Below are 25,487 nucleotides of genomic sequence, written 5' to 3' on the forward strand. Positions count from 1 at the left end.
TTAAGAACTTACTATGTGCCGAGCCCTGTTCTAAGCTCTGGTGTAGATAGAAGCAGCGTGGCTCAGTGGAAAGGGCACAGGCTTTGGAGTCAGAGGTCATGGGTTCAAATCCCGGCTCTGCAAATTGTCAGCTGTGTGACTTTGGACAAGTCACTTAACTTCTCTGTGCCTCAGTTGCCTCATCTGTAAAATTGGGATTAAGACTGTGAGCCCCCTGTGGGACAACCTGATTGCCTTGTAACCTCCCCAGCGCTTAGAACAGTGCTTTGCACATAGTAAGTGCTTAATAAATGCTATTGTTATTATTATTATTATTATTAGTTAATCGGGTTGGACACAGTCCCTGTCCCTCATGAAGCTCACACTTGTAATCCCCAGATTGAGGATCTGCTTAATTCTCAGTTTAAAGATGAGGTAACTGAGACCCAGAGTGATTTGCCCAAGGTCACACATCAGACATATGGCAGAGCCAGGATTAGAACCCAGGTCATTTTGACCTGGGCCCTTGCATCCCAGGCCAGTGCTCTGCCCACTAAGCCATGCTGCTTTTCAGCTCTGGGGTCCTCGGTCCTTGAGAGTCTTTTGTGGGGGTCTGGAGTGGCTCCCTCCAGCCAGTCTCCTTCCTTCTCCACCGCGTGAGTGGTGTGATGCCAAGTCAGAGGGGTGCGGATCCTCCGGGCTACTGGCTCTCACCACAGAGGGACCGGTGGGGCCTTCCTGGCAGGCTGAAGAAGCAACCTCCATTCTTTTGCTTCCCATCAACCTTATTATGATTTTGGTATTTGTTAAGTGCTTACTAGGTGCCAGGCATTGTTCTAAGCGCTGGGGTGGATACAAGCAAATCAGGTTTGACACAGTCCCTGTCCCATGTCAGGCTCACAGTGTCAATCCCCATTTTACAGATGAGATAACTGAGGAACGGAGAAGGGAAGCGACTTGCCCAAGGTCACAGAGCAGACACGTGGTGGACCTTCCTGGGGCTGCCTTGTTCTGGGTCTATTACAGATAGTCTGAAGACAGAGGGCTGGACCGGATGACCCCCGGGCCACCTCAATACCTAGGGGTTGAGGTTCCAGAATCCTATTCTTTTTCTCTTTTGCCTGCCCTCCCCCTCCCGCCCCCCTCAGCATTTTTAAAAAATGGTATTTGTAAAGTGCTTACTGTGTACTGAGCAGTGTACTAGGTGCTGGGGTAGATAGACGAGCATCAGACTGGACACAGTCCCTGTCTCTGTCTCAGAGTCTAAATTGGAGGGAGGAGGATTCAATCCCCATTTCACGGATGAGATTAATGAGGCATGGAGAAGTTAAATGACTCATCCAAGGTTGCGCAGCAGCGAGTCGCGGATCTGGGTTTAGAAATCAGGTCCTCGGATTCCCAGGCCCAAGCTCTTTCCACTAGGCCACACTGCTGCTGCTTTCCACACCTAGGGTAGAAGTAGGAGATTTGGCTTGCAGTGGGAGGGATTTAGGTGTAACCACAAGATACTTCTCTTGGTTCAATGGGCTGGTGTTTTCTAGATTGGTGGCATTGGAGATGAGGGAGAGGGGGTGGGTAGGAGGCATTGGTAGGTAGGAGATGAGTGTACTCCTGGCCTGATTCCTCCCTCTCCCTTCTTTCTTGTCTTATTTTTGGTCCTCTCTTTCTTGATGTCCCTTTCCCTCCCCACGTCCTTGTCGTTGGAAAGTAGCACTAATGCCAGATACCTGCACCTGCTGAACCTTGACCATTCTGGGATGCCCCTGGATGGTGTGATGGAGAGGGGTCTGCCAGCCCATTCGGGGACCCTCTGGGGACCCTACCTCTCCATCCCAACTCGTCCAAGATGCCCTTGAACGGGCCCACTTTGACCCTTGACTTGGCCAAACCTTGGGTGGGAAAACGATCGGGATGTCTGCATGTTGTCCCCCTCTCGTGGGCAGGGAACGTGTCTACCAACTCCATTATATTGTTACATTGTCCTCTTCCGAACACCTAGTACAGTGCTCTGCACACAGTAGGTGCTCAATAAATATGATTGATTGATTGACAGTTCTGTCTCCGACGGCCACAGCCGACGGCACAATGGTGAGAGCTTGGCTGGACCCCAGGGCTGAGATGATGAGCGTGGCCCCTTCAGGTCTCCCGGGGTTGGAGAGATCCAGACTCAGACCTGGCAGTGGCTCCGACCCCTCCCTTCCTAGCTCCCGGGCAGCCTTGGGACGGTGCCCCACGTCCCCACCCTGGTAATGCTGCTCAAGCAAAGCTGTTGCCCAGTTGTAGAGCACAGCATGTGTGTGGTCCTAAGCTTCCCGGTCATGATTCCCCAGTTCCCTCTGGAGCGCATTGTGCAATCCAGAGCCGGTAGCCTGGAAGCGTTCCCCGTGAGAGGCTGGTGTCAATCGCTGGCCGGGCTCCAGGGGATGCCAAGGGCTGTGCAAGCAAACCACCCTGCGGGACTCACATCAAACAGGAAGGCAGTCGGCTGGTGGGACGCTCTGTAAATTACCCGCAGAGCCCAGAAGCCTGACCCAGCCATCTACCAGCCACGGGGCCAGGCCTGGGTCAGCTTCCCTGGGGATGGGCAAGACGGGCATCTCCCCCTTCATGGGGCACATCTGTGGGTTTGTCTGCGGGCAGCCAGTGGGTCAGGCGGCCTCAGAACCAGATGCGACTGGATGGAAGCGCCATCGGGGCCAGGTGACAGGGAGTGACTCTCGGCCCCTGTCTCCACCTCTTGGCTCCCCCACATCACAGATGCTTAGAGAAAGAGACAATTATTATTATTTAAATGGTATTTGTTAGGTGCTTGCTACATGGCAGGCCCTGTGCTAAGCGCTGGGGTAGATAGGAACAAATCAGGCTGGATACAGTCCCTGTCCCACATGGGGCTCACGGTCTTAATCCCCATTTTACAGCTGAGGTAATGGAGGCACAGAGAAGTGAAGACTTGCCAAGGCCACACATCAGACAAATGGCAGAGCCAAAATTAGAACCCAGGTCCTCTGACTCCAGGGCTCTTTCCAGTAGGCTATTGATGCCTGTCTGTTTGTTTTGTTTTGTTGTCTGTATCCCCCTTCTAGACTGTGAGCCTGTTGTTGGGTAGGGATTGTCTCTATCTGTTGCCGAATTGTACTTTCCAAGAGCTTAGTACAGTGCTTTGCACACAGTAAGTGCTCAATAAATATGATTGAATGAATGAATAAAAGACAAGGCCCTGGATCATGGGATGTTTGTAGACTGATGTGATCTCCATAACGTAGGGCTCAGATGGCTTGTGTGGTACTTCTTCCCAAGCCCACCCTCCCCCCACCCTCGACCCACTGGAAGGTGTGGTGAAACTGCCCCGCTGAGCTGCCCCATGGGCACTGAACCTGCCACGCTCCAGCTAGCCCTGGAGCCTCCTCGCCCCTGCTGCGGAGCCTACGACCAGGTGGAACTGGGAGGTGTGTATGAGGGAAGGGAGGATGCGAGAGCCGGGGTTACTGGTCGGGAAGAATCTGATGACATCTCACCATATGTACCCCCTCCTTCCCTCCTCGACGTTCCATGTGCCAGGGAGGGGGTGGCCAAATCCTGGGGGGTTGACCCCAAGTTGAGCTTTGGGGCCCAAGAGGCCAGGAGGGAGGTGGCAGAGCCAATGGCTCTGCCCTGTTGGCCCCCTTGCTGGCCTGGGCCCAGGGAGCCCGTGGCAACCAAGTGGAGGCTTCTGGCTGGAAGCCTGCCAGTGCCTCCAGAAGAATTCCAGGAAAGGAAGACGGGCCGGTGGGCGGAACCATTTGGGATCCAGCCTCTCCACAGGGCAGCCGCCATGGAATTGTTGCTCTGGGTTGAATGGACGTGCGTTCGATTGATGGGATCCCTTTTCCCCAGAGCTCAGCCTGGAGCCTGGACATCTCTTTCGTCAGGACTGAGTCAGGACTGGGTGACTTAGCAGGCCCCCGGGCCACAGGCATTCAGGTCCTTTCCCCCAGGGCCTAGCAGGGACTCTGTGGCCCTGGCTCCTTGTCACCTGCAGGGACCTGGGGTTGGAGGGTTGGAGGGCAGGTTCCATCGCCGTGGTGATGGCTGGTTTCATTGGATGCCAAGTGTGCCACCTGCCAATTCGTTGCACCTGGGTTGGGAAGGTCAGGGTGCCTAATGCCGGGACTGTCCGCCTTCTGTGGAAAGAGAAGCACCATGGTCTAGTGGATAGAGCATCGTCTTGGGAGTCAGAAGGACATGGGTTCTAATCCCAGCTCCGTCACTTGCCTGCTGAGGCACCTTGGGCAAGTCACTTCACTTATCTCTGCCTCAGTTACTTCATCTGTAAAGTGGGGATTAAAACTGTGAGCCCTATGTGGGACAGGGGCTGTATCCAACCTGATTACCTTGTATGTAGCCCAGTGCTTAGTAGAGTGCCTGACACAAAGTAAGTGCTTAAGAAATATCATAAAAAAAAGACTGCTGGGGGCCTGGAGAGGAGTGTGGAGAATGGGTGACCCCTATCCAGAGTGGGTGATTGTGAACTGTCAGGAAGTAGGTAGGATAATGAGTTTGTTAGCTGTCTAGGAGGGCTCGCCAACTCCTGGACTAGGTGTTGGGCGGCTGGAGCCGGGTTGGGCCGCTGGGGGTGGACCAAAGTTTCCTCCAAGCATCTCATTGCTGTGGTCAGGCCTCCAGCCCCTGGCTGGATAGACCGGGCAGCCCGCCGAGGGTGGCATCACTTTTGGGATCCGGAGGTCCTCAACTCTGGTGGAGGAGTAAAGGGGAAGGCCAGTATAATTAAGGAGTGGGACCTACCACAAACAATGCTTTCAGAGATCTCCTTGGTTGCTGAAGGCCTGGTCATGGGCGCTGTATGGGACGCTGACTGGGGTAGGCTTTGAAGGCACCACAGCCCCTTTTACAGAGAGTTAGGGGACTGCTTCCCTAATTGTACACCAACCGCCATAATGACAACAAAGACGCTTCCAATGAAAGAGAACAATAGATTAATGGTTTTTTTGGTATGCAAATTGGCCCGAGGAATGGCTGGTCTGGGGGTGGGGCCGGGAGTGGTGGGGTATAAAAGGTCCCAGCCCAAATGGGACCATCACACCCAGCAACCTCGTTCTTGCAGCATCACCGGTCTCCGCTCTCTCCTTCCACCGCAATGTCTTACTACTACGATGACTTTTACCCGGGCGGCTACTGGGGCAACTGCGGCTACCCACTGGGCTACAGCGTGGGCTGCGGTTACGGCAGCACCTTCTCTCCTGTGGGCTATGGCCTGGGCTACGGCTACGCCGGCTGCCGGCCCTTCGGCTACGGGAGGTACTGGTCATCCGCCTTCTTCTGAGTGAGGCGAGGGCACGGGTGGCCCGGTAGTCTTTGGCCGGCGGGGGGGGCGGATGCTTCCGGGATGGCACTGTCGGCCGTGTCTCTTCCCGGTCCGGGACCATCTGCCGACTCCTGATCTGCTCGTCGGGCGACTGAAGGTGGGCTGGGCCGCTCCGGCTGTGGGCCGGCACCCCATCCTCTCGGTTGCTTTCCCTTGGACACTTGTCAGAATTCTTCGGCTTTGGCAACTTCCACCGGCCGTCTCAGGACCCCCGCTCCAGGGCCTTTGCAGTCTGTGCCAATTTCCCAATAAACCCATCCAGCTGACCTCGCAATCTCTGACTGCCAGTCTCTTGTCTCTCGTGGGGGCTTCCACGGGCCGTGGGGCTGGGTGGGCTGAGGGTTACGTGGGACAGGTGCGGGCTGTCTGCCCAGGGAGAGTGGAGCCAAACTTCAGCGCTCGTCCGGGGTTGTGTGGAATGTCAGGGCCTTTCTGCAGCTAAGAAGCAGCATGGCCTAGTGGATAGAAGATGGGCGTGGAAGTCAGAAGGACCTGGGTTCTAATGCTAACTCTATCATTGCCTGCTGTGTGACCTTGGGCAAGTCACTTAACTTCTCTGGGCCTCTGTTACCTCATCTGTAAAATGGGGATTAAGGCTGTGAGAGCCCCATGTGGGACATGGACTGTGTCCAACCTGATTAGCTTGTATCTACCCCAACACTTAGTACAGTGTTTCGCACATCGAATGCCATGTTAAAAAAAAAAGAAAGTATTTGGAACATATAGGCCGAAAGGGGCAAGGGTTAGCCCACTGTTGGGTAGGGACTGTCTGTATATGTTGCCAACTTGTACTTCCAAAGCACTTAGTACAGTGCTCTGCACACAGTAAGCGCTCAATAAATGATTGATTGATTGATTTTAGGGGCGGTGAGGCTAGGGTGGGGCAGACTCCTCAGAGCTTGGTAGGGGAGAGCCACCAATTGCATTTTTTTCAGCATTAGCTGGAAACTCTCAGGTCTTGACAATAAATAGTATTTATTGGGCACTTACTGTGTACTGAGCCCTTTAGTAGCTCATGGGATAAGAAGCCTGGAAGTCCCACCAAGGGGAGCGTGGGGCCATTTTCCCCATCACTCCTGTGGAGTGGGCATCTCTGGTGTGTGTATACATGCAACCGTGCAGTTTAGCCAGCAACAACACAGCACTCCCACCTGACTGCAGTAATAATAATAATAATAATAATAATAATAATAATAATAATAATAATAACGATAATAATAATAATAATAATAATAATAATAACGCGGGGCCCCCCTCCCCCATCCTCCACCTACAGCCCTAGCTCATCTCAGCTCACAGGCCCCCGTGATTCGGTTAGTGAGAAGAGCCCTCTGTTTGGCTCAGATGTCCTGTGGGTCCCGATTTACTTGGGGGGCCAAGGGGTGGGTCAGTCCCTCTGGATCCCCCGTCCCCCACTGAAGAGGCAGCTGGGCAGGAGGGAAGAAGTTCATGCATGTGAACTGAGCCAGGAAGAGTCACTCAGTCCAGTCCAGAAGTTTCCCCCGGGTGAGGGGGGCAGATGGCAAGTGTGCCCAAAGTAGGGCCCGCCGTTTTTCTGCATCAAGTTGTAATTTGTTCCTGTGATGAGCTTATCAGACTGCAAGTTCATTGTGGGCAGGAATCGGTCTTCCAACTCTATTGTATTGTACTCTCCCAAGCGCTTAGTACGGTGCTTTGCATACACACAATAAGTGTTCAGTAAATACTATTGATGCACTGATTGATTTCCTGCCAAATTCAGACCAGGTGCCTGGACTTCAACAATCAGTCTCTTGAACACCCAAACGCCAAGCCTGGGCCCACTTGTTGGGGGCCGTTGTTGCATAGGGACCATCTCTATATGTTGCCGACTTGTACTTCTCAAGCACTTAGTACAGTGTTCTGCACACAGTAAGCACTCAATAAATACGATTGAATGAATGAATGAATGGGGCTGGAGGAAAGATGGAAGCTGCCTTGGTGGGGGCCAGCTGAGGCTCTCTTCTTCCAAGGAGCAGAGCTGATTTCTCTGAGGGTTTTCCTCTCGTAGGCAGAATTGCTTGTTGCCTTCCCAACATGCAGTCTCACTCCTTGACTTGATCTTCATCCAGATCCCCACTTGCTCTTACCTTTTGGAATCAAGTGGTCGCTGAATCACTAAGGGGGTTGTCAGATGGTTGGAGTCCCAGAGTCCCGGCTGGAGGGACGGGATGGGAGCAGCCAGCAGGGCCACAGGATGGACTGGGAACTGACTCGTGGATGGGATTAATGGGGGAGAGCTCTGGGTATTTCCACCCTCTTTCTTTGCTTGAAATCTGCCATCATCTGCCAAAGGGGGGAACCACACCAAAAGCATCTAAATGGTCTGACCTTGGTGTTTGACACTGCTGTCTCTCCACTGTGAGTTTCTTGATGGTAGCATCTGCTCTTTCTCCGACCTGGACATCGTGTCTGAATCCTGTGGGTGTTTGGCAGTGCCAGACAAACTGGCGGCCTGCTGTGGATGGCCATGGCGGGTCCCATCTGGGGGTTACAGTATCAGTGTGAGTGGCACGAGGACCCGTGCTGGCAAGTCTCCGGATGCTTTGGAAGGGTTTGAGCCCCCCACGGTCGCAGGCGTTGGCCCCTTCACAGTCTGACCTTGGACCTCCCTGACATTAGGACGTCTTCCTTCTAGACCACAAGCTCGTTATGGGCAGGGAATGTGCCTGCTAATTCTGTTGTGCTGTAGTCTCCCAAGCCCTTAGTAAATTGCTCTGCACATAGTAAGTGCTTAATAAAACAATCGAATGATTGACTGCTTCCTTGGAAGACGTGGCCTCTCCCCTGCAGGGACAGTGTGTCCTAGGCTCGTGGGCACCTGCTCTCTGGTTCCTGGGGAGATGGAGTGAAAGACGTGCCGGAGGCTGGGACCTGGGGTTTGGGAACACGGGACCGGCTCTGAGAACCCCAGCCTGGACCCGACTGTTCTATCTGGTGTTACATCCTAGCCAGCCTAGGACCTTCTCAGAGGAGGGGCAGGACTGGGTGGCCCATCGGGTCAGGGGGACAGATGTGGAAAGCATGGTCTGGGGGAACACAGAATCTGAGGTCGGAGATGTAGGAATTTCTGGCTGCTCCAGTGGAACAGTCAGAAAAGCAGTATTGCCTACTGGATAGAACCTGGGCATGGGAGACAGAAGGACTAGGGTTCTAATCCCAGGTCCACCACTCATCTGCTGTGTTACCTTGGGCAAGTCACCTCACTTCTCCAGTTACCTCAATTCCCTCATCTGTAAAATGGAGATTAAGATTGTGAGCTCCATGTGGGACATGGTCTGTGTCCAACCTGATTACTTCATATTTACCCCAGCACTTAGTACAGTGCCTGGCACATAGTAAGTGCTTAACACATACCGTAAAACAAAACAAAACAAAACAAAAAAATAAAACCAAGCTCCGGAAAGGGAATTGTCTTTGGACACCCGATCCAACAGACAAGCCCTTCTTTAGCCAGGAATGGGACCTCCTCCTAGATCAGTGCCAAGAGTATGGTGAGCTTTGGCGTGCAGATTGGCATAAGGCTGGCAATGGGGGCCTGGTGTTTGGGGCCACAATTAGGGATGTTTGTGGCCTTGCTCAGGCTTGGCCAGGGACAAGCTGAGGCTGGGAATGCTAAGGGCTGGCCGCGGACATGCCAAAGCCCGGGACATGATGAAGGTGGACAGGGGAGACCCTAGTTGCGGTGAACACAGCAGCCCTGCTGTAGCTCTGCTCTCAGTGGGGCGACTCGATGCATGCTTGTTGACCTCAAGTCTAAAGGGGGTCAGGGCCTGCCACAGTGTCTGATCTGGACGGAGCAGATGGACCAGCCCTGGGGAGATTCGAGGAAGCAAAGGGGCAACAAAGGACCGCAGGGCTGAGGTCTGACACTGGCCCGTAGAACATACATCTACTCTTCCCAGCTCTGTGGTGGAGGGTTGAGAGAGCCTTATTGATTTAGCCTGTGGGGCCCCAGGACCCGGTTTCGGGCCTGGACTCCGTAGACACTCAAGGAATGACTGAATCAGGCTTTGCTGGGCCACGGCGCTGGACCTGCCATCCCCATTTCCCCCATCCCTCCTCACTGGACACCGAAAGCACAAGACCCACACACCAGGGTGGCTGCATTGGCTGGAACACTTTTATTGGCAGTCATCCGACTTGAGCGGGAGGGGCCGAAAGGGTTGAAATGGATGGAAGTTCCACAGGCTCCAAAGGAGAGGTCCCACGAAGCACCCGACAGGGGCTGGCCCAGAGTCAGTCATGGCCTGGGCCTTCGGTGTGTCCTGGCCAGGCTTTGGCCACCCAGTAATCAGGTCAGGAATTGGCAGGTTAGCCCAGACCAGGCAGAGACATGGCCAATGGTGCTAACCCAGGAGTGTCCGCCCCTTACCGGCCACGGCCTGGCGGCCCGTGCCCTCACCTCTCTCAGTAGAAAGCAGACGACCAATATCTTCCGTAGCCGAAGGGCCGGCAGCCGGCATAGCCGTAGCCCAGGCCGTAGCCCACGGGGGAGAAGGTGCTCCCGTAGCCACAGCCCACGCTATATCCCAGGGGGTAGCCGCAGTTGCCCCAGTAGCCACCTGGGAAAAAGTCATCGTAGTAGGAAGACATTGCGGTGGGAGAGGAGAGCGGGGACCAGTGAGGCTGTGAAGGTGAGGTTGCTGGGTATGATGGTCCCATCTGGGCTGGGACCTTTTATACCCCCAGACCCTGGGGTGTGGGGACACCCAGTGCCCGCCCCATCCCCCCACCAACCATTCCTTAGGCCAATTTGCACACCTCCGCTTGTGAAACTCTTGGCGTCTGACCCAAACGGAGGTCCTCATAATTTGCAAACAAAGGGTTTATTGGTTTGAACGCCTGCCAAATATATTCCCCTCGCTGGAACGCGTTGGGAAATGAGAAATTATTGTCTTGCCTTCAAAGTCTTTGCTCCACCAGACCCCAATTTCCTCCTCCATTACTGAGCTTCCCCCAGCTGGCAGAGAGCTCATCTCCCTGCCTGGCCCTGCTTCTTGGTCTGGAAGAGCCCAGTGAACCCCGTGGGTGGGCGGGGGGGGGGGGGGGGGGCATCCCTTTGATCAGTCAAAGGGGATTGAGGACACAGGTCAGGGATCTGGACTGAGTGAATATGGATAATGGTGGCATTTACTAATAGCTCACTCTGTCCCAAGCAATGAGCTAAGCGCTGGGGGATGAGAGATAATCAGATTGGAATGTCTGTCTACTTTCTTGCCCGACATGGGGCTTACCATGTAAGAGGAGGAAGAGCAGGGATCTTATACCCCTGGTTGACATGAAGAAGTTGAGGCCCAGAGAGGATAAATGACTCGCCCAAGTTTACACAGCAGACAAGTGGCAGAGTTGGGGCAAGACCCTCGGTTTCCCAACCCTATGCTATTTTTTCTCTCAACTACCTTGCTGCTTCACCAATTGCCGCAAACCTGCCATAAGGGTGGGAGGGGGCCTGGTTGGGGATTGCACCTGCCTCAGCAGAGGGGACTACCGAGTTTGAGCCTTGGCCGAAGGAAACCCCAAATTTGGGAGGAGCGGGGAGCCTAGTCGTGTGCAGAGTCACTCATGAAGTGCTGGTCCGTGACGACACGGATCATGGTGATCCACCAGAGAAGCACACCTGGTGAGGGTGGGGACCCTGGATCCCTCTGGCCTCCACCTGCCTGCACCCGTGGCTCCGGGACTCGCCACGGGGGTCCTGGCCATCAGCTTCCAATTCTACAACAACCATTCCTGCTCTCTGAGGTCAGGCTCCAGGGTCCAGTTAAGGGTCAGCAGAGTAGAGTAGAGGTCACAGGTTTTAATCCCGGCTCTGCTACTTGTCAGCTGTGTGACTTTGGGCAAGTCACGTAACTTCTCTGTGCCTGTTACCTCATCGGTATAAGATGGGGATTAAGACTGTGAGCCCCACCTGGAACAACCTGATAACCTTGTATCTCCCCCAGCGCTTAGAACAGTGCTTGGCACATAGTAAGCACTTAACAAGTATCATCATCATTATTATTATCATTAGATGTGCCTTGCGGCCTGGGCTCCTGACACTTTCATATGGACGCATCTCTTTTCCCTCTTCCTCTTGTCTGTAAATTATTTTGGTGTCCGGGTCCCCACTAAGTTGTTAGTTCCTTGAGCACTGGGACCATGTCCACTAAATCCTGTGCATTTTTGGGAGTACTTAGTATAGTGTTTGCGCCCAGTAGGTGTTCAGTCATTAATGTCAATTAGTGGTATTTATTGAGCACTTACTCTGTGCAGAAATGATACTAGGTGCTTGGGAGAGACCATTTCAGTAGAGTTGGCAGATGTAAACCCTGTCCACAAGTAGCTTGTGGTTTAGAGGGAAAGGTAGACATTAAGATAAATTTTAGTTAGGGGAAATGGCAGAGTAGAAGGATGTGTACGTAATTGCTGTAGGGATAATAATAATAATAATAATGGCATTTATTAAGCGCTTACTATGTGCAAAGCACTGTACTAAGCGCTGGGGAGGTTACAAGGTGATAGGTTGTCCCATGGGGGGGCTCAAAGTCTTAATCCCCATTTTACAGATACGGTAACTGAGGCCCAGAGAAGTGAAGTGACTTGCCCAAAGTCACACAGCTGACAACTGGTGGAGCCGGGATTTGAACCCATGACCAGACTCCAAAGCCAGAGCTCTTTCCACTGTGCCACGCTGCTTCTCTTGATGCACCCTCTTGGGATGAGGGTGAGTGTATATCAAGTGCTTAGTGGGTATAGATCCGAATGATAGGTGTCACAGGAGGGAGGGTGAGTAGGGGAAATCTCCATCTGGATGTCCTCTCGCCACTTAAAACTCAACATGTCCATGACTGAGCTCCTTATCTTCCCTCCCGAACCCTGTCCTCTCCTTGACTCTCCCTTCACTGTGGATGGCACTACCATCCTTCCCGTCTCACAAGCCCACAACCTTGGTGTCATCCTTGACTCTGCTCTCTCATTCACCCCACACATCCAATCTGTCATCCAAACCTGCCGGTCTCACCTTCACAACATCACCAAGATCCATCCTTTCCTCTCCATCTAAACTGCTAACTTGTTGGTACAGTCACTCATCATATCCTGACTGGATTACTGCATCAGCATCCTTTCTGACCTCCCAACCTCCTGTCTCTCCCTGCTTCAGTCTATACTTCATTCTGCTGCCCGGATTATCTTTCTACAGAAATGTTCTGGGCATGTCATCCCTCTCCTCAAAAGTCTCCAGTGGCTGCCTGTCCACCTCCATATCAAGCACAAACTCCTCACTATTAGCTTCAAATCTGTCCATCACCTTGTCCCCTCCTACCTCACCTCCCTTCTCGCCTTTTCCAGCCCAGCCCACAAACTCTGCTCCTCTGGTGCCACTAACCTTCTCACTGTGCCACGCTCTCGCCTGTCCCGCTGTCAAGCTCTGGCCCACCTCCTGCCTTTGGCCTGGAATGCCCTCCCTCCACATATCCACCAAACTAGCACATTTGCCCCCTTCAAAACCCTACTGAAAGTTCACCTCCTCTAGGAGGTTTTCTTAGATTAACCCCCCCTTTACTTCTGCTCCTCCTCTCTTCCCCATCGCCCCAACTCGCTCCCTCTGCTCTTCACCTCACAGCACTTGTGTATATATGTACATATTTATTATTCTATTTATTTTACTATTGATGTGAATATACCTATAATTCTATTTATTTATATTGATGCTATTGATGCCTGTTTACTTGTTTTGATGTCTGTCTCCTCCCTTCTAGACTGTGAGCCCGTTGTTGGGCAGGGACAGGGGTTCTAATCCTGGCTCCGCCACTTCTCTGCTGTGTGACCTTGGGCAAGCCACTTCACTTCTCCATGCCTCAGTTACCTCACCTTTAAAATGTAAAATGGGGATTAAGATTGTGAGCCCCACGTGGGACAACCTGATTACCTGTATCTACCCCAGCACTTAGAACAGTGCTCGGCACATAGTGCTTAACAAATGCCATAATAATAATTATTATTAACTTATTATTGCCTCTGTTGCTGAATTCTACTTTCCAAGCCCTAAGTGCAGTGCTCTGCACACAGTAAGCGCTCAATAAATACAACTGAATGAATGAATGACTGAATGCTCACTGTGGGCAGAGATCGTGTCTACCAACTCTGGTGTATTGCACTTTCCCTAGCACTTAGTACAGTGCTGTGCATGCAGCAAGCACTCATTGACTACCATTGACTGATCGCAGAACATTGCACTCAGTGAGTACTCAAATAACAGGGCTGTCGCTGCTGCTGTTTTAGACCGTTGGCCGTACTACTGGCTGGGTTGACTGGATCAGTAGACCCTCAGTGAATATCAGTGACTGGATCGCTGGCTAGGATCTGGTTTGGATCCCAGTTGGATCTGGCCTGGATCCCGACTGGATCAGGACGGGATCACTAGCCAGAGAGTGACTGCCAGGCAACTATGGGGCTCGAGGCACAGAGCCTCCTTTTCCTCCAGCTGAGCGTCTTAGCCAGCTGCTCCCTGGAAGTCTGGCTATGGGTGAGGCCAGTCTGTTCCTGTGGGTTTTATTTTTGAAGGGAGCGAAGCTGCAAGGGGGACATGGGGAGGTGTGTATGCATTTTTTTTTCCTAATGGGCTTTCTAAACTGGCCTCTCCAGAAGGCCTGAGCTACATCCACCTGGCCCAGGGGCACTTGGAGAAACCTTGGAAGCTCACGCTGCTTCCTTCATCAAACAACAACCTTTCTTCCCTCAATCCTTTGCTAAAGTACACCTCTTCCAGGATTCAGCCTACTTAATTTGAGCATGGGCTTGGGAATCAGAGGATGTGTGTTCTAATCCTGACTCTGCCACTTGTCTGCTGTGTGACCTTGGGCAAGTCGCTTAACTTCTCTGTGCCTCAGTTACCTCATCTATAAAATGGGGATTGAAACTGTGAGCCCCACGTGGGACAACCTGATTACCTTGTATCTACGCCAGCGCTTCGAACAGTGCTCGGCACAGAGTAAGCGCTTAACAAATACCATAATAATAATAATAATAATAATGATAATGATGATAATACATATCCTAATTGATTTGTGTGTGTGTGTGTGTGTGTGTGTGTGTGTGTGTGTGTGTGTATAATAATATCGACCCTGGGCATTGCCACCCTGGGTCACACCCAGGATTGTGTTCTGGGCCCTGGAGGACTGTATGGAGGCTTGTCTCCATCGTGGTTCAGGGTGGGGCAGAGGGGGGCACTGAATCAGTTTGGATTTGGATTCTGGGACTGGGATTGAAGTCTCGGGTGCGACTGGTGTGGGTACAGCTGGATGTGGGGCCTGGGGCTGCCATTTTAGACCATTGGCCAGACTACTGGCTGGGTTGACTGGGTCAGTAAGCGCTCAGTAAATATCAGTGACTGGATCGCTGGCTGGGATCTTGTTTGGATCCCAGCTGGATCCGGCCTGGATCCCTGCTGGATCAGGACTGGATCACTAGCCAGAGAGTGACTGCCAGGGAACTATGGGGCTCGAGGCACAGAACCTCCTTTTCCTCCAGCTGAGCATCTTGGCCAGCTGCTGCCTGGAAGTCTGGCCGTGGGTGAGGCTAGGGTGAGGTTGGCAGTGCGTCTCTGGATGGGGCTTGGAGGGGGCATTTGGGGGCCTGGGGGCTGGGGAAGCCAACTGGGGCAGAGTGGCTGGGGCTAAGACCTGGACAGTAGTAGGTGGGGCTGGGCGCCCTCAGAAATGTTCATCTTCTCCACTCTTTTTATGGTATTTGTTAAGCACTTACTGTATGTCAGGCACTGTATTAAGCACTGGGGTAGATACAAGCTAATCAAGGTTGGACACAGTCCCTGTCCCACATGGGGCTCACAGTCTTAATCCCCATTTTACAGAAAAAGTAACCCAGGCACAGAGAAGTTGTGACTTGCCGAAGGTCACACAGCAGATAAGTGGCAGTGCAGGATTAGAACCCAGGTCCTTCTGACTCCCAGGCCTTTGCTCTATCCACTAAGCCACGGTGCTTCTCATCTATCTATCACCTATCTATCTAATCTCATATATATACATGAGAAGCAAAGTGACATATATATATTGCTGACTTGTACTTCCCAAGTGCTTAGTACAGTGCTCTGCACACAGTGAGTGCTCAATAAATACAATTGAATGAATGAATATATATATATATATATAAAATGTATGTATATATTACATAATTACATACCGGGGACTGGTCAATCCACCAGATTGCAAGGGTGAGGTCTCCGACTCCGTCACAAAGACATTCTGCCAAATGGCCCTGCCCCAGGCGCCACTCTGTCATCGTGGATCGATGATCCAAACCGTCCACCCTGTCGAGGTGGTTTGGGAAGGACCCACCCCCAAGCTCAACCCCCGCATGCACATAGCCACTGTGCCCATACGACCTGGCTGCCCTATGCCACCCGACTCCCCGTGAATGTCCCTTCTACCGGGCCGCATTTGCTAAGGGATGGGGTTTTTGGATTCCTCAAGAGGTGCTACCTCGGTCTTCTCCACTGAGGTCCCCTGGGAGTTTAGGTCCCCAGGGGTCACAAACCACCATCCTTGCCCTGGCTGTGGCACTGCTGGGGCAGTATAGCCAGTGGGCCTGCCCCCAAGTTAGGCATCAACCTTGGGATTGGTGGCCAAGGTGCACGTGAGGGAGGGCAGGGAGGGGATATTGGCATTAACATGGGACTTCAGAGAGGGAAGCAGCATGGTCTAGAGGGTAAAGGGTCCTAATCCTGGCTCCACCATGAGTCTGCTGTGTGACCTTGGGCACATTGCTTTACTTCTCTGTGTCTGTTATCTGTAAAATGGGGATTAAGACTGTGAACCCAATGTGGAACAGGGACTATGTCCAACCCAATTAACTTGACTCAACCCCAGTGCTTAGTATAGTGCCTGGAACATAGTAAACACTTAACAAATATTATTATTATTATTCTTCAGAGCAGTTCCAACCACCCAGGGCTCTGGCTGATGAGGCTTTACCCCATCTCAGCTGAGGGAATGATGGGTATTGTCAGCTTCCTGAGGGCAGGGACTGTGTTTTCTCATATTTCAATCCTTCTCCAAGTGCTCAGCACAGTTTGTCTGGGTGTGTCCTATTTCCCCCCATCAGACTGGCGGCTCCTCCTCCTTCTGGTCTGCCTTGGTGCCCAAGAAAGAGTGTGTATATGTATGTTTCTGTGTTCTCCATCAGACTGGCAATCCCTCCTCACAGTGCTTAGTAGGAAATGTCGGCATTGGGTGGCGGGGAGGGGGGCGTGGCAAGGGGAGAGGTTTGAAACATCGCTATCGTTTCTGGTGACAATTATGACAATTTGGAATCACTCTTTATTTCAGGACTACAATGAACAGTTTCTGCTAACATCAGCCCTGAGGCCAAAATGACCCGCATCCGAAGTTTTGGCCAAGTGGAAAGGTCATTGTTCTATGGACATTAGAAGAACTCTGTGGCCCTTGAGGAAAACAGGTGAGACAGTTCCCAAATGAAATGTTTTATGCACATGACCTGCCTGCTGTTCCTATAGCCAAGGGAAAAGTAATGTATGGTATGGGACTGGTGTAAAGAAAGAGTGTGCACGTCCACGGAGCGGGGGTGAGAGGAGACCGCTAGGCAGATTAAATCAGTGTCACCAACAACAGCCCCGAGCATCCACCAGGGATAGCAACCTGAAACTAGGTGCTGTTGTCCATGTTAGTTGTTGAACGCGTAGTACAGAACTGAACACTGGAGGTGCTCAGAAAATACCGTTTTTTGATCGAACTGGTAAAAAAAAAAATCACATTCCTTGAGCCCCAGGCTTTCTTTCATTACATCTCTGCCAACTGTCAGCTGTGTAACTGTGTAACTCTATATGTTGCCAACTTGTACTTCCCAAGCGCTTAGTACAGTGCTCTGCACACAGTAAGCGCTCAATAAATACGATACGATTGATTGATTTGGGCAAGTCACTTAACTTCTCTGGGCCTCAGTTACCTCATCTGTAAAATGGGGATTAAGACCGTGAGCCCCCCGTGGGGCAACCTGATCTCTTTGTGACCTCCCCAGCGCTTAGAACAGTGCTTTGCACATAGTAAGCGCTTAATAAATGCCATTATTATTAGTATTATTACAAATTCATTCGTTTACTGGACACTTCGAGAGGAGCAGTGACTCCGTACGACCAGTGGAGGGCGGGTAAGAACATTGTTTTTAGACTGGATTCTATGGCCAGCTCCAGAAAGTCGTTCCAGGAAATGGGGATTTTAACCTATTAAGAGAATTTATGCTTAATTTTTAAATCTCAAGCCAAACGGTGCAGTTTGAAAAAGCAACCTGTATAAATGTTCTGTGGGAAAGTCGAAGCAGAGAGCTGTTGTTGCGAAACGTAGTACTGCAGGAGAAAGAAGAACGTCAGGAAGTTACTTTGGTAAAGGGAAAGAGTTATTTAAAGTGATGTTGAACTGATTATATAATATGATTTTCGTGCTACTCGAAGAGAGCCTGATGCAACATATTCAAAGGAAAACCTGCTGCTCGTGTTAGGGGCTGGCACCCACGTGGGCAGACGGGGGATCATACTGCGAGGGTTCAGGAAATCGGTGAGGTTGCAGACAGTTACAGGGAGAGAAGCTAACACCTCAGGGTCCTGTTAGGCCCTAGGGAGATTCTCGCTTCATCGCCTGGATGGATGACGGGCTGATGAGTCTGGGAAGAGGTCATGTGCCCTTTTTCACAACCATACGAGCAGAAACCTGTAAACTGTGGCCTGGGGGAACACATCAGCTCAGGATCATCAGGTAAATCCCACAAGTTTGGAATCACTGTAGAGGGCTAGGAGAGCCTTCAATGTGGGTAGAGACCAATGGGCAGTGGGTCTTTAGGGCTTGGGGAAAGAAGCAGTTTCTGGGCCAATTCTGTCCCATTGTCCTGAGATCCAAAAACTGGAGGGAAAGAAAGGGAAGAAAAAAGAGGGAAATGGTGATCCGGCCACACGTGGCTGGCTTGGCTGAAGACATCGGCCCTTGTGTGCAAGTCCGGCGGCATCTGCTGCCGTCCCCTCTGGAACCCAGTGCTCTGGATTCCCGGGTCCTGGGCTACAAACCCATAGGATTGGCAGCCCAAAGGCAAAATCAAGTCTGACATGAATAGAAACCAGGAATTGTGCCAGATCAAACACATTTATTGCGATTCATTATGGACATTTGGACAACTTGGGGTCAGGTGATCTCTTCTCTGTTGACGTGCTAGAGCTGGAGGCTTCAACATTGCCTGGGATGCCCTGCAATAGGGATGACAAATGCCATTACAGCAACTGGTGCCTTGTGGTGAGTTTGAGATGAGAGCTGGGGAATCCACCTAGTTGTGGTGTCTCGGGAGTCTGTTCAGAGCCTGAAGCTCCCTGGATGTTATTTTCTAGCAGCAGGAGGAGCAATATCTCCTGTAACAGGAAGGACGGTAGCTGCAGCAGCCGTAGCCAGAGCCATAGCCGTAGCCACAGCCAAGTCCCCCATAGCTGCCGCATCCATAGCCAGAGCCGTAGCCATAGCCACAGCCCAGCCCTCGGTAGCTCTTGCAGCCGTATCCGGAGCCGTATCCACAGCCGTAACCGGAGCCATATCCACAGCCGTAACCGGAGCCGTATCCACAGCCATAGCCGGAGCCGTATCCGCAGCCGTAGCCGCCGTAGTAGTTCCCGTAGTTGCAACACATGGTGTCAGGAGAGGAGGAGTTTGTTGCGAGAAGAGGAGGGTGTGAGGTTTGAATGTCTGCGGCTGTCCTGAGATCTTTATATATAGGCCAGAGGGGGTGTGTCCGGCTTTCTGCCACATTTTCGCGTCTGTTTGCTGCAGCCACCTCATTGTCCTGCAACCCTTGACGTCACAGCCTGTTATCCCCGGGGGAGCACTTTTGGGTTAATTAAGCGAGAAGTGGGGATTCCCCAGACAACCCTCCTACGGGAACGGGAAAGGATTTCTAACCACTCCTTGCCCAGTTCATCGCGGCTCCCAAATTGAACCCTTTAAGCTGGCTTCATGACACCAAACAGCAGCATGACTGTCACCCTCGTGGCATCTTGACCCCTAATTACGCATTCCTCTACTCTGGGCAGGGAGCTCTCCTAGGGCGGGAAATAATCCCCTCCTGATCCTCCTTCACCTCATTCACGTGGTCTTCCTGCTCATCCTCCTCTTCCCCTCCTTCATCCCCCTCCCCTCCTCCTCATTGGCTCATAATAAAATCTGATCATTGGAAAACGTCCCATTCCCCCGTCCCCCTAATCACCCGTTTGGGATCAGACAGAAGTGTCGCATATTTGGTCCAGAGCATTGTTTGGGGATGTTGTTGTTTCCGACCTATATCCACCCTTGCCTTTCCCTTTGGGAGCCCACTCATCCAGGAGTTCACCCAAACTCCTCTAGACCCTACTGGTGTTTCAGGACTTCTGTGACAGCCCTTGGGAAGGAGGTCCACGTGTTCATCCTTAAATGGTGGAAGAAGTGGTTTGTTTTGAAACATTCATCTGCCAGCTTCATGGGCTGTGTACCAGACCCAGCCTTATGGCAATTTACTCAGCAACCAGAAAGGACCCGTTCGGTCTACACTCTTCTTGAATTTTAGAAGTCTGTCATGCTTCTCCTCAATATATGTGTCTCCCCATCAAAGAGTCCTAACTCCGATTCTCTTTCATTTTGGAACTTTCTCCATCTTTGTGACCATCCTGGTCACCCTGCACCTCCCTGTGCCCCCTCTGCTCCCCCTCTGCTCCTGCTCCCTTTTGCCCTTCCTGAGATGCAGGGCATGGGCAGGGCATGTGGTGTTCGAGGTGCCGAGGACCAGTGTTTTATACAATGGCCAAACTAGCCCTTTTGTACTGCTTTCTGACCCCTCCCACTGCTGTCCAGCACTTCACCGGGCTTTGGCTTTGATCCAGGCACTGGGCCAAAGCTCGGAGCTCACCGGGCCGAGGGCTGACGTTCAACCGTGACCTCAGATCTCAACCAAGATCTCAGGGTCACGGTTGAACGTCAGCCCTCGGCCATACGGTGACCGGTATCTGCAAGCCTTCCTCCTATGAATGTCTATTATTTTCCCCTAGAATGTCTCCCTGTGTGGCTTCACCCTGAAGCTCATCTGCCATATACGGTCCTAGCAGTCCCTTTCAGGAGATCTTCTTGGAGCTTCTCCTCCTCTGCATACCCTTCATCACCCAGAAGAGTTTGGTGTCATCTAGAAGTGTGGGGATTTCACAGCTCAACCCACCAGGCTCACTTATGTGAATGTTACATAAAAGCAGTCCTGACACTGGCCTCCCAGAAATTCAAATGTCTCCAGCCTGAAAGCGGACATTTATTGTTGCATGTTGTTTTCCCCAAGTCTCATGTTTGCTCCATTTTTTTTCAAAGCCTTCAGCATGTGACCTCATCAGAGGCCTTTTGAAACCTAAATAAAATCTGTTCCCTGGTTCCTCTTTCTATATAAGAAGCATAGAGAAGCAGAGTGGCCTAATGGAAACAGCACTGTCCTGGGAGTCAGAGGACATGGGTTCTAATCCCAGCTCCACCACTTGTCTGTTGTCTGGCCTTGGGCAAGTACTTAATTACCCTGTGCCTCAGTTCCCTCTTCTGCAAAAGGGAGATTCAATACTTATTCTCCCTCCTATGTAGACTATATACCCCTTGTGGGACCTGATTATCTTGTATCTACCCCAGGGCTTAGTACAGTGCTCGATACAAAGTAAATGCTTAACAAGTGCCACAATTATTTTACACTTGTCGTCTCCTTCAAGGGACCTGAGCAGTCGTGAGACATGGTTTTCCCCTGCAGAGTTACTGCTACTTGGTTAGGCTTCTCACGGGCTCTGTCATTTGGATGCCTCTCCACTCTGTGATCCCCAGATTACCCCTGGAGCCCTTCTCATAGGTGGAAGGCACCCTGGTGACCTTTGGATCCTCGGCACAGGGCTGCTGATCTTCTGGTCCTCTTCACAGGCCCCCATAGTATCGTTAGGTTGCTTAGTCCTGCCAGATCTATCAACTTTCCTCCAGTTTTCCTTCAGATGACCCAATGGTTTTCCTCCATCCAGTTTTTGAGTCTGATCCAAAGGATGCTAGGTGAAGAGTGCATTTAATCAGAGAACCCTATGTAAAATTGGTTCCTTTCCGGATTGCTTTTCCCATCTGTAAAATGAAGTTGCTAAATTTGCTAATTAGAGAAATAAGCGTGACCCTCAACTGAGCATCAGGGGAAATTTTCTGTTCACTGACTGAAGACAGGGACCTGTGATTCACAAACTCAAGGAATGTCTCCGCTCAGGATCACCGAACCAACCCCACAGAAACATGCTTTTTGGAGAAGAATTGCGACCGAGTTGAGACTGGATAGGGAACCAGAGAACAATGAGCCCTTGGTTGTTAGGGCTCAAGGGGCGAAGTAGGTCTTGGATCAATGCTGTCCCGTAGGTTTGACATCCAGCAGCTGGAGAGAAAGGAGGAGAGGAGACAGTAAGGTCCTTAGAACAGTGCTTTACACATAGTAAGTGCTTAACAAATACCATCATTATCCTTGTAGGCTGGGATTGCATATTCCAACTCAATTGAACTATACTTTTCCCACCACTTAGTATGGTGTTCTGTACATAGTATGTTCTCAATAAATGCTATCGATTGATTGATTGGAAAGAGAAGAGGGCAACAAAGATCTAATAATAATAATGATAATTGTGGTATTTGTTAAGTGCCTACTAAGTACCAGGGACTGTTCTAAGCACTGGGGTAGATACAAACTAGTCAGGTTGGACACAGTCCCTGTCCCACATGGGGCTCACAGTCTTAACCTCCATTTTACAGATGAGGTAACTGAGGCACAGAGAAGCCAAGTGACTTGCTGAAGGTCACCCAGCAGAGAAGTGGCAGAGCCGGAATTAGAACCCAGGACCTTCTGACACCTAGGCCCGTGCCCTATCCACTAGGCTTTGCTGAAACTGGAGGCCTCAGTGCTGTCTGGGATGACCAGCGAGCTGGATGGAATATAACATTACCGCAGTCAGCGTATTGCAGTGAGCCAGAGATTGGAGCCTGAGAATCCAGCCGACCCTGGTGTCTAGGGTGCCTGTTTAGAGCCTGAAGCTCCCTTCAGGTTATTTTCTGGCAGCAGGAAGAGTAGTATTTTTCATAGGAGGATGGACAGTAGCTGCAGCAGCTGGAGCCAGAGCCACAGCCCAATCCCTGACAGCTGCCACAGCCAAAGCCCCAGCTGTAGCCAGAGGTAAAACCACAGCAGGAGCCACTGCCTCCATAGTAGTTCCTGTAGTTGCAACACGTGGTGCCAGGGGAAGAAGAGATAGAGTTGGAGAGATGCTGCCATGAGACCTTTATATACAGGCCAGACCGGGCATGTCAAGCTCTCCTCATTCCCATGCCTACCTGCATAAATCATCTCATAATCCTGGGTCTCTCGACATCAAAATAGCCCTGGGATCCAGTAGTTTTATTTCAGAATAATTAAGAACCATGCTAGGATTCTCTTGTTTATCTCGGGCCCCTATTGAGGAGAGAATATACACTCTTCATACTCATTCTCTGCCAGCTTCCAGTTCTCTGCATGCCCAGCCTCCCCGGGGGGAGCGATTGGCTGTGTTGCTGTCCTCAGTCAAGTGCATATCTTGGGGAATTCAGTTGCTGTGTCATCGTGACTGAGCTTTGCTCCTTGTGGAGGAGAAGCGTGTCTACCGGTTCTATTGTATAGTACTCTCCCAAATGCTTAGTACAGTGCTCTGTTCACAGTAAGTTCTCAATAAATACCACCGATTGGTTGATTATAGGTGGGCATGTATGCAGATGGGAAAATATGTATACCTGAGCATATCGATATATCTGTTTATGTATGTGTATATTTGTGCTTATATTTGTAAATGTATACATATGGGTGTGTGTATATGTGTGTGCGTGTGCATGTAGATATCTTTGTGGGTGTATTGCCCACCAAGAACATGAGTTTGTATGTATGTTCAGGCCAAATGCATTCTGCTTCTCCCATGACTGGTGTAATTTCTCTGGCTTGGCAAATTTCCTCATCTCCCACTGTCAAACCCAATCTGGGAGACATCCTGGGGTTTAGGCAACAAAGGAAGTAAAAATAATCAATGCAATGACAAAACTGGAAACATGTGATGGATTTAACTTGTTTATTGGGAATTTCAGATTTTCCTCCAGCAAGTACATCATTTAGGTAGAAATCTTCTTCAGACATGATTGTAATCTCAGAGGAGAAGTAATGGGTTACAATATATGAATCTGGATAACTTAGGGTTGGTGCTCTCTCCTCCGGTGACTTCCTGAAGCTGGAAGCTCCAGTGCTGCCTGGGATGAGTGACCAGAAGGACAGCAAAAGGCATTACCTTAAGCACCCGGTGCCATGAGGTGAAACTTAGATTGGAGCCAGGGACTCTACCAAACCCATGTTCAGAGCCTGAAGCTCCTTGAGCGTGGTTTTCTAGCAGCAAGAGGAACAATATCTCCTGTAGCAGGAGGGGCGGTAGCTGTAGCAGCCAGAGCCGTAGCCGTAGCCACAACCATAGCCAGAGCCGTATCCACAGCCCAGTCCCCCATAGCTGCCGCATCCATAGCCACAGCCATAGCTGGGGCTGTAGCAGCAGCCCAGCCCTCGGTAGCTCAGGCAGCCGGAGCCATAGCCACAGCCGTAGCCGGAGCCGTATCCACAGCCATAGCCGGAACCATAGCCACAGCCATAGCCGGAGCCGTATCCACAGCCGTAGCCGCCGTAGTAGTTCCCGTAGTTGCAACACATGGTGTCAGGAGAGGAGGAGTTTGTTGCGAGAAGTGGAGGGCGTGAGGTTTGAATGTCTGTGTCTGTCCTGTGATCTTTATATACAGGCCTGAGGGGGCGGGTCTGGTCCTTAACCTCATTCCTGCCCTTATTTGCCACAACCACCTCATTATCCTGCATCTCCTGATGTCAGAGTATCGTGTCCACTTTGAGAACATTTTTTTTGGTTAATTAATGCACAAATAGGGATTCCCCTAGCAATCCTGCACCTGGAATGGGAACCCCTCAGCTCTGCCGGCCCCCAAATTGAGCCCCATAATCTGGCTTCATGACATAAAGCAACAACGTGACTGTCACACTCGTGGCATCTCAGCCCTAATTACATGTTCCTCCCCTCTGGGCTGGGAGATCTCCCAGGCCTGAGAAGAGTGCGGGAATTGGCCTTCTCCTGATCTTACTTCTCCTCCTCATCCACTTTGTCTTCCTGCTCATCCTCCTTCTCCTCTTTTCATTTGTCAGTCAATCGTATTTACTGAGCACTTACTGAGTGCAGAGCACTGTACTAAACTCTTGGGAAAGTACAATTTAACAATATGAGACGCATTCCCTGCCCACAATGAGCTTACAGTCTAGAAAGGGAGACAGACATTAATATAAATAAACAAATAATTTGTACTTCTCCTCCACTCCTTTAGGGTTCCTGATAAAATCTGCTCATTGGAGAAATGTCCTGTCCACCATCCCTGACTCAAAACATTTGGATTCAGGATGAAACACTGTATCTTAGGACCCAAGCATTTATTGGGCATGTTGTCACTAAGGGGCCATATCTGGCTCAGGATTATCTCTCTCTCTCTCTCTCTCCTTTCCTTTCCCTTTGGTGATGCTTTATGAACTGCCCATCCATGATTTTATCTAAACTTTTCCTCAACCTGCAGCTATTTCGGGCCACCGTGACCCCCAGTGGGAAGGAGGTCCACGTATTCATTCATTCATTCATTCATTCATTCAATCGTATTTATTGAGCGCTTATTGTGTGCAGAGCACTGTACTAAGTGCTTGGGAAGTACAAGTCAGCAACATATGGAGACGGTCCCACCCAACAAGGGGCTCACAGTCTAGAAGGGGGAGACAGACAACAAAACAAAACATGTAGACAGGTGTCAAAATCGTCAGAACAAGTGGAATTATAGCTATGTTCATCTTGAAGTGGTGGAAGAAGTGCTTACTTGGGCTTATTTTGAATCTCTTGGCTGCATCCCAGACCCGCCCTTGAGGGAATTTGCTGGACAGCCATCTAGTGTCCATCCTGTCCACGCTGATTTTGAATTTTAGACCTCTGTTGTGTTTCTCTTCAGTCCTTATGTTTTCC

The 25,487-nt window shown here is 51.1% G+C and overlaps 2 protein-coding genes across 2 annotated transcripts in view; one reads left to right on the top strand and one right to left on the bottom strand.

Annotated features, from left to right (window-relative positions):
- Positions 1-25,487, top strand: part of LOC119945232 (keratin-associated protein 6-2-like) — a 73,278-nt gene that overhangs the window by 16,239 nt on the left and 31,552 nt on the right. The window contains exon 2 of the mRNA XM_038766311.1: positions 16,687-16,816. Within this exon, the coding sequence (XP_038622239.1) occupies positions 16,777-16,816 (40 nt within the window). The 5' untranslated portion in view covers positions 16,687-16,776. The remainder of the gene's footprint in view (positions 1-16,686; positions 16,817-25,487) is intronic.
- Positions 9,423-9,955, bottom strand: LOC119945150 (keratin-associated protein 8-1). The gene is made up of 2 exons (XM_038766179.1): positions 9,789-9,955; positions 9,423-9,501 (listed from the first exon to the last, which is right to left on the bottom strand). Exons 1-2 carry the CDS (start codon positions 9,953-9,955, stop codon positions 9,423-9,425), a joined length of 246 nt encoding a protein of 81 aa, XP_038622107.1.

Source organism: Tachyglossus aculeatus, chromosome 24 (assembly GCF_015852505.1).
Source record: "Tachyglossus aculeatus isolate mTacAcu1 chromosome 24, mTacAcu1.pri, whole genome shotgun sequence".
NCBI lineage: Eukaryota > Metazoa > Chordata > Mammalia > Monotremata > Tachyglossidae > Tachyglossus > Tachyglossus aculeatus.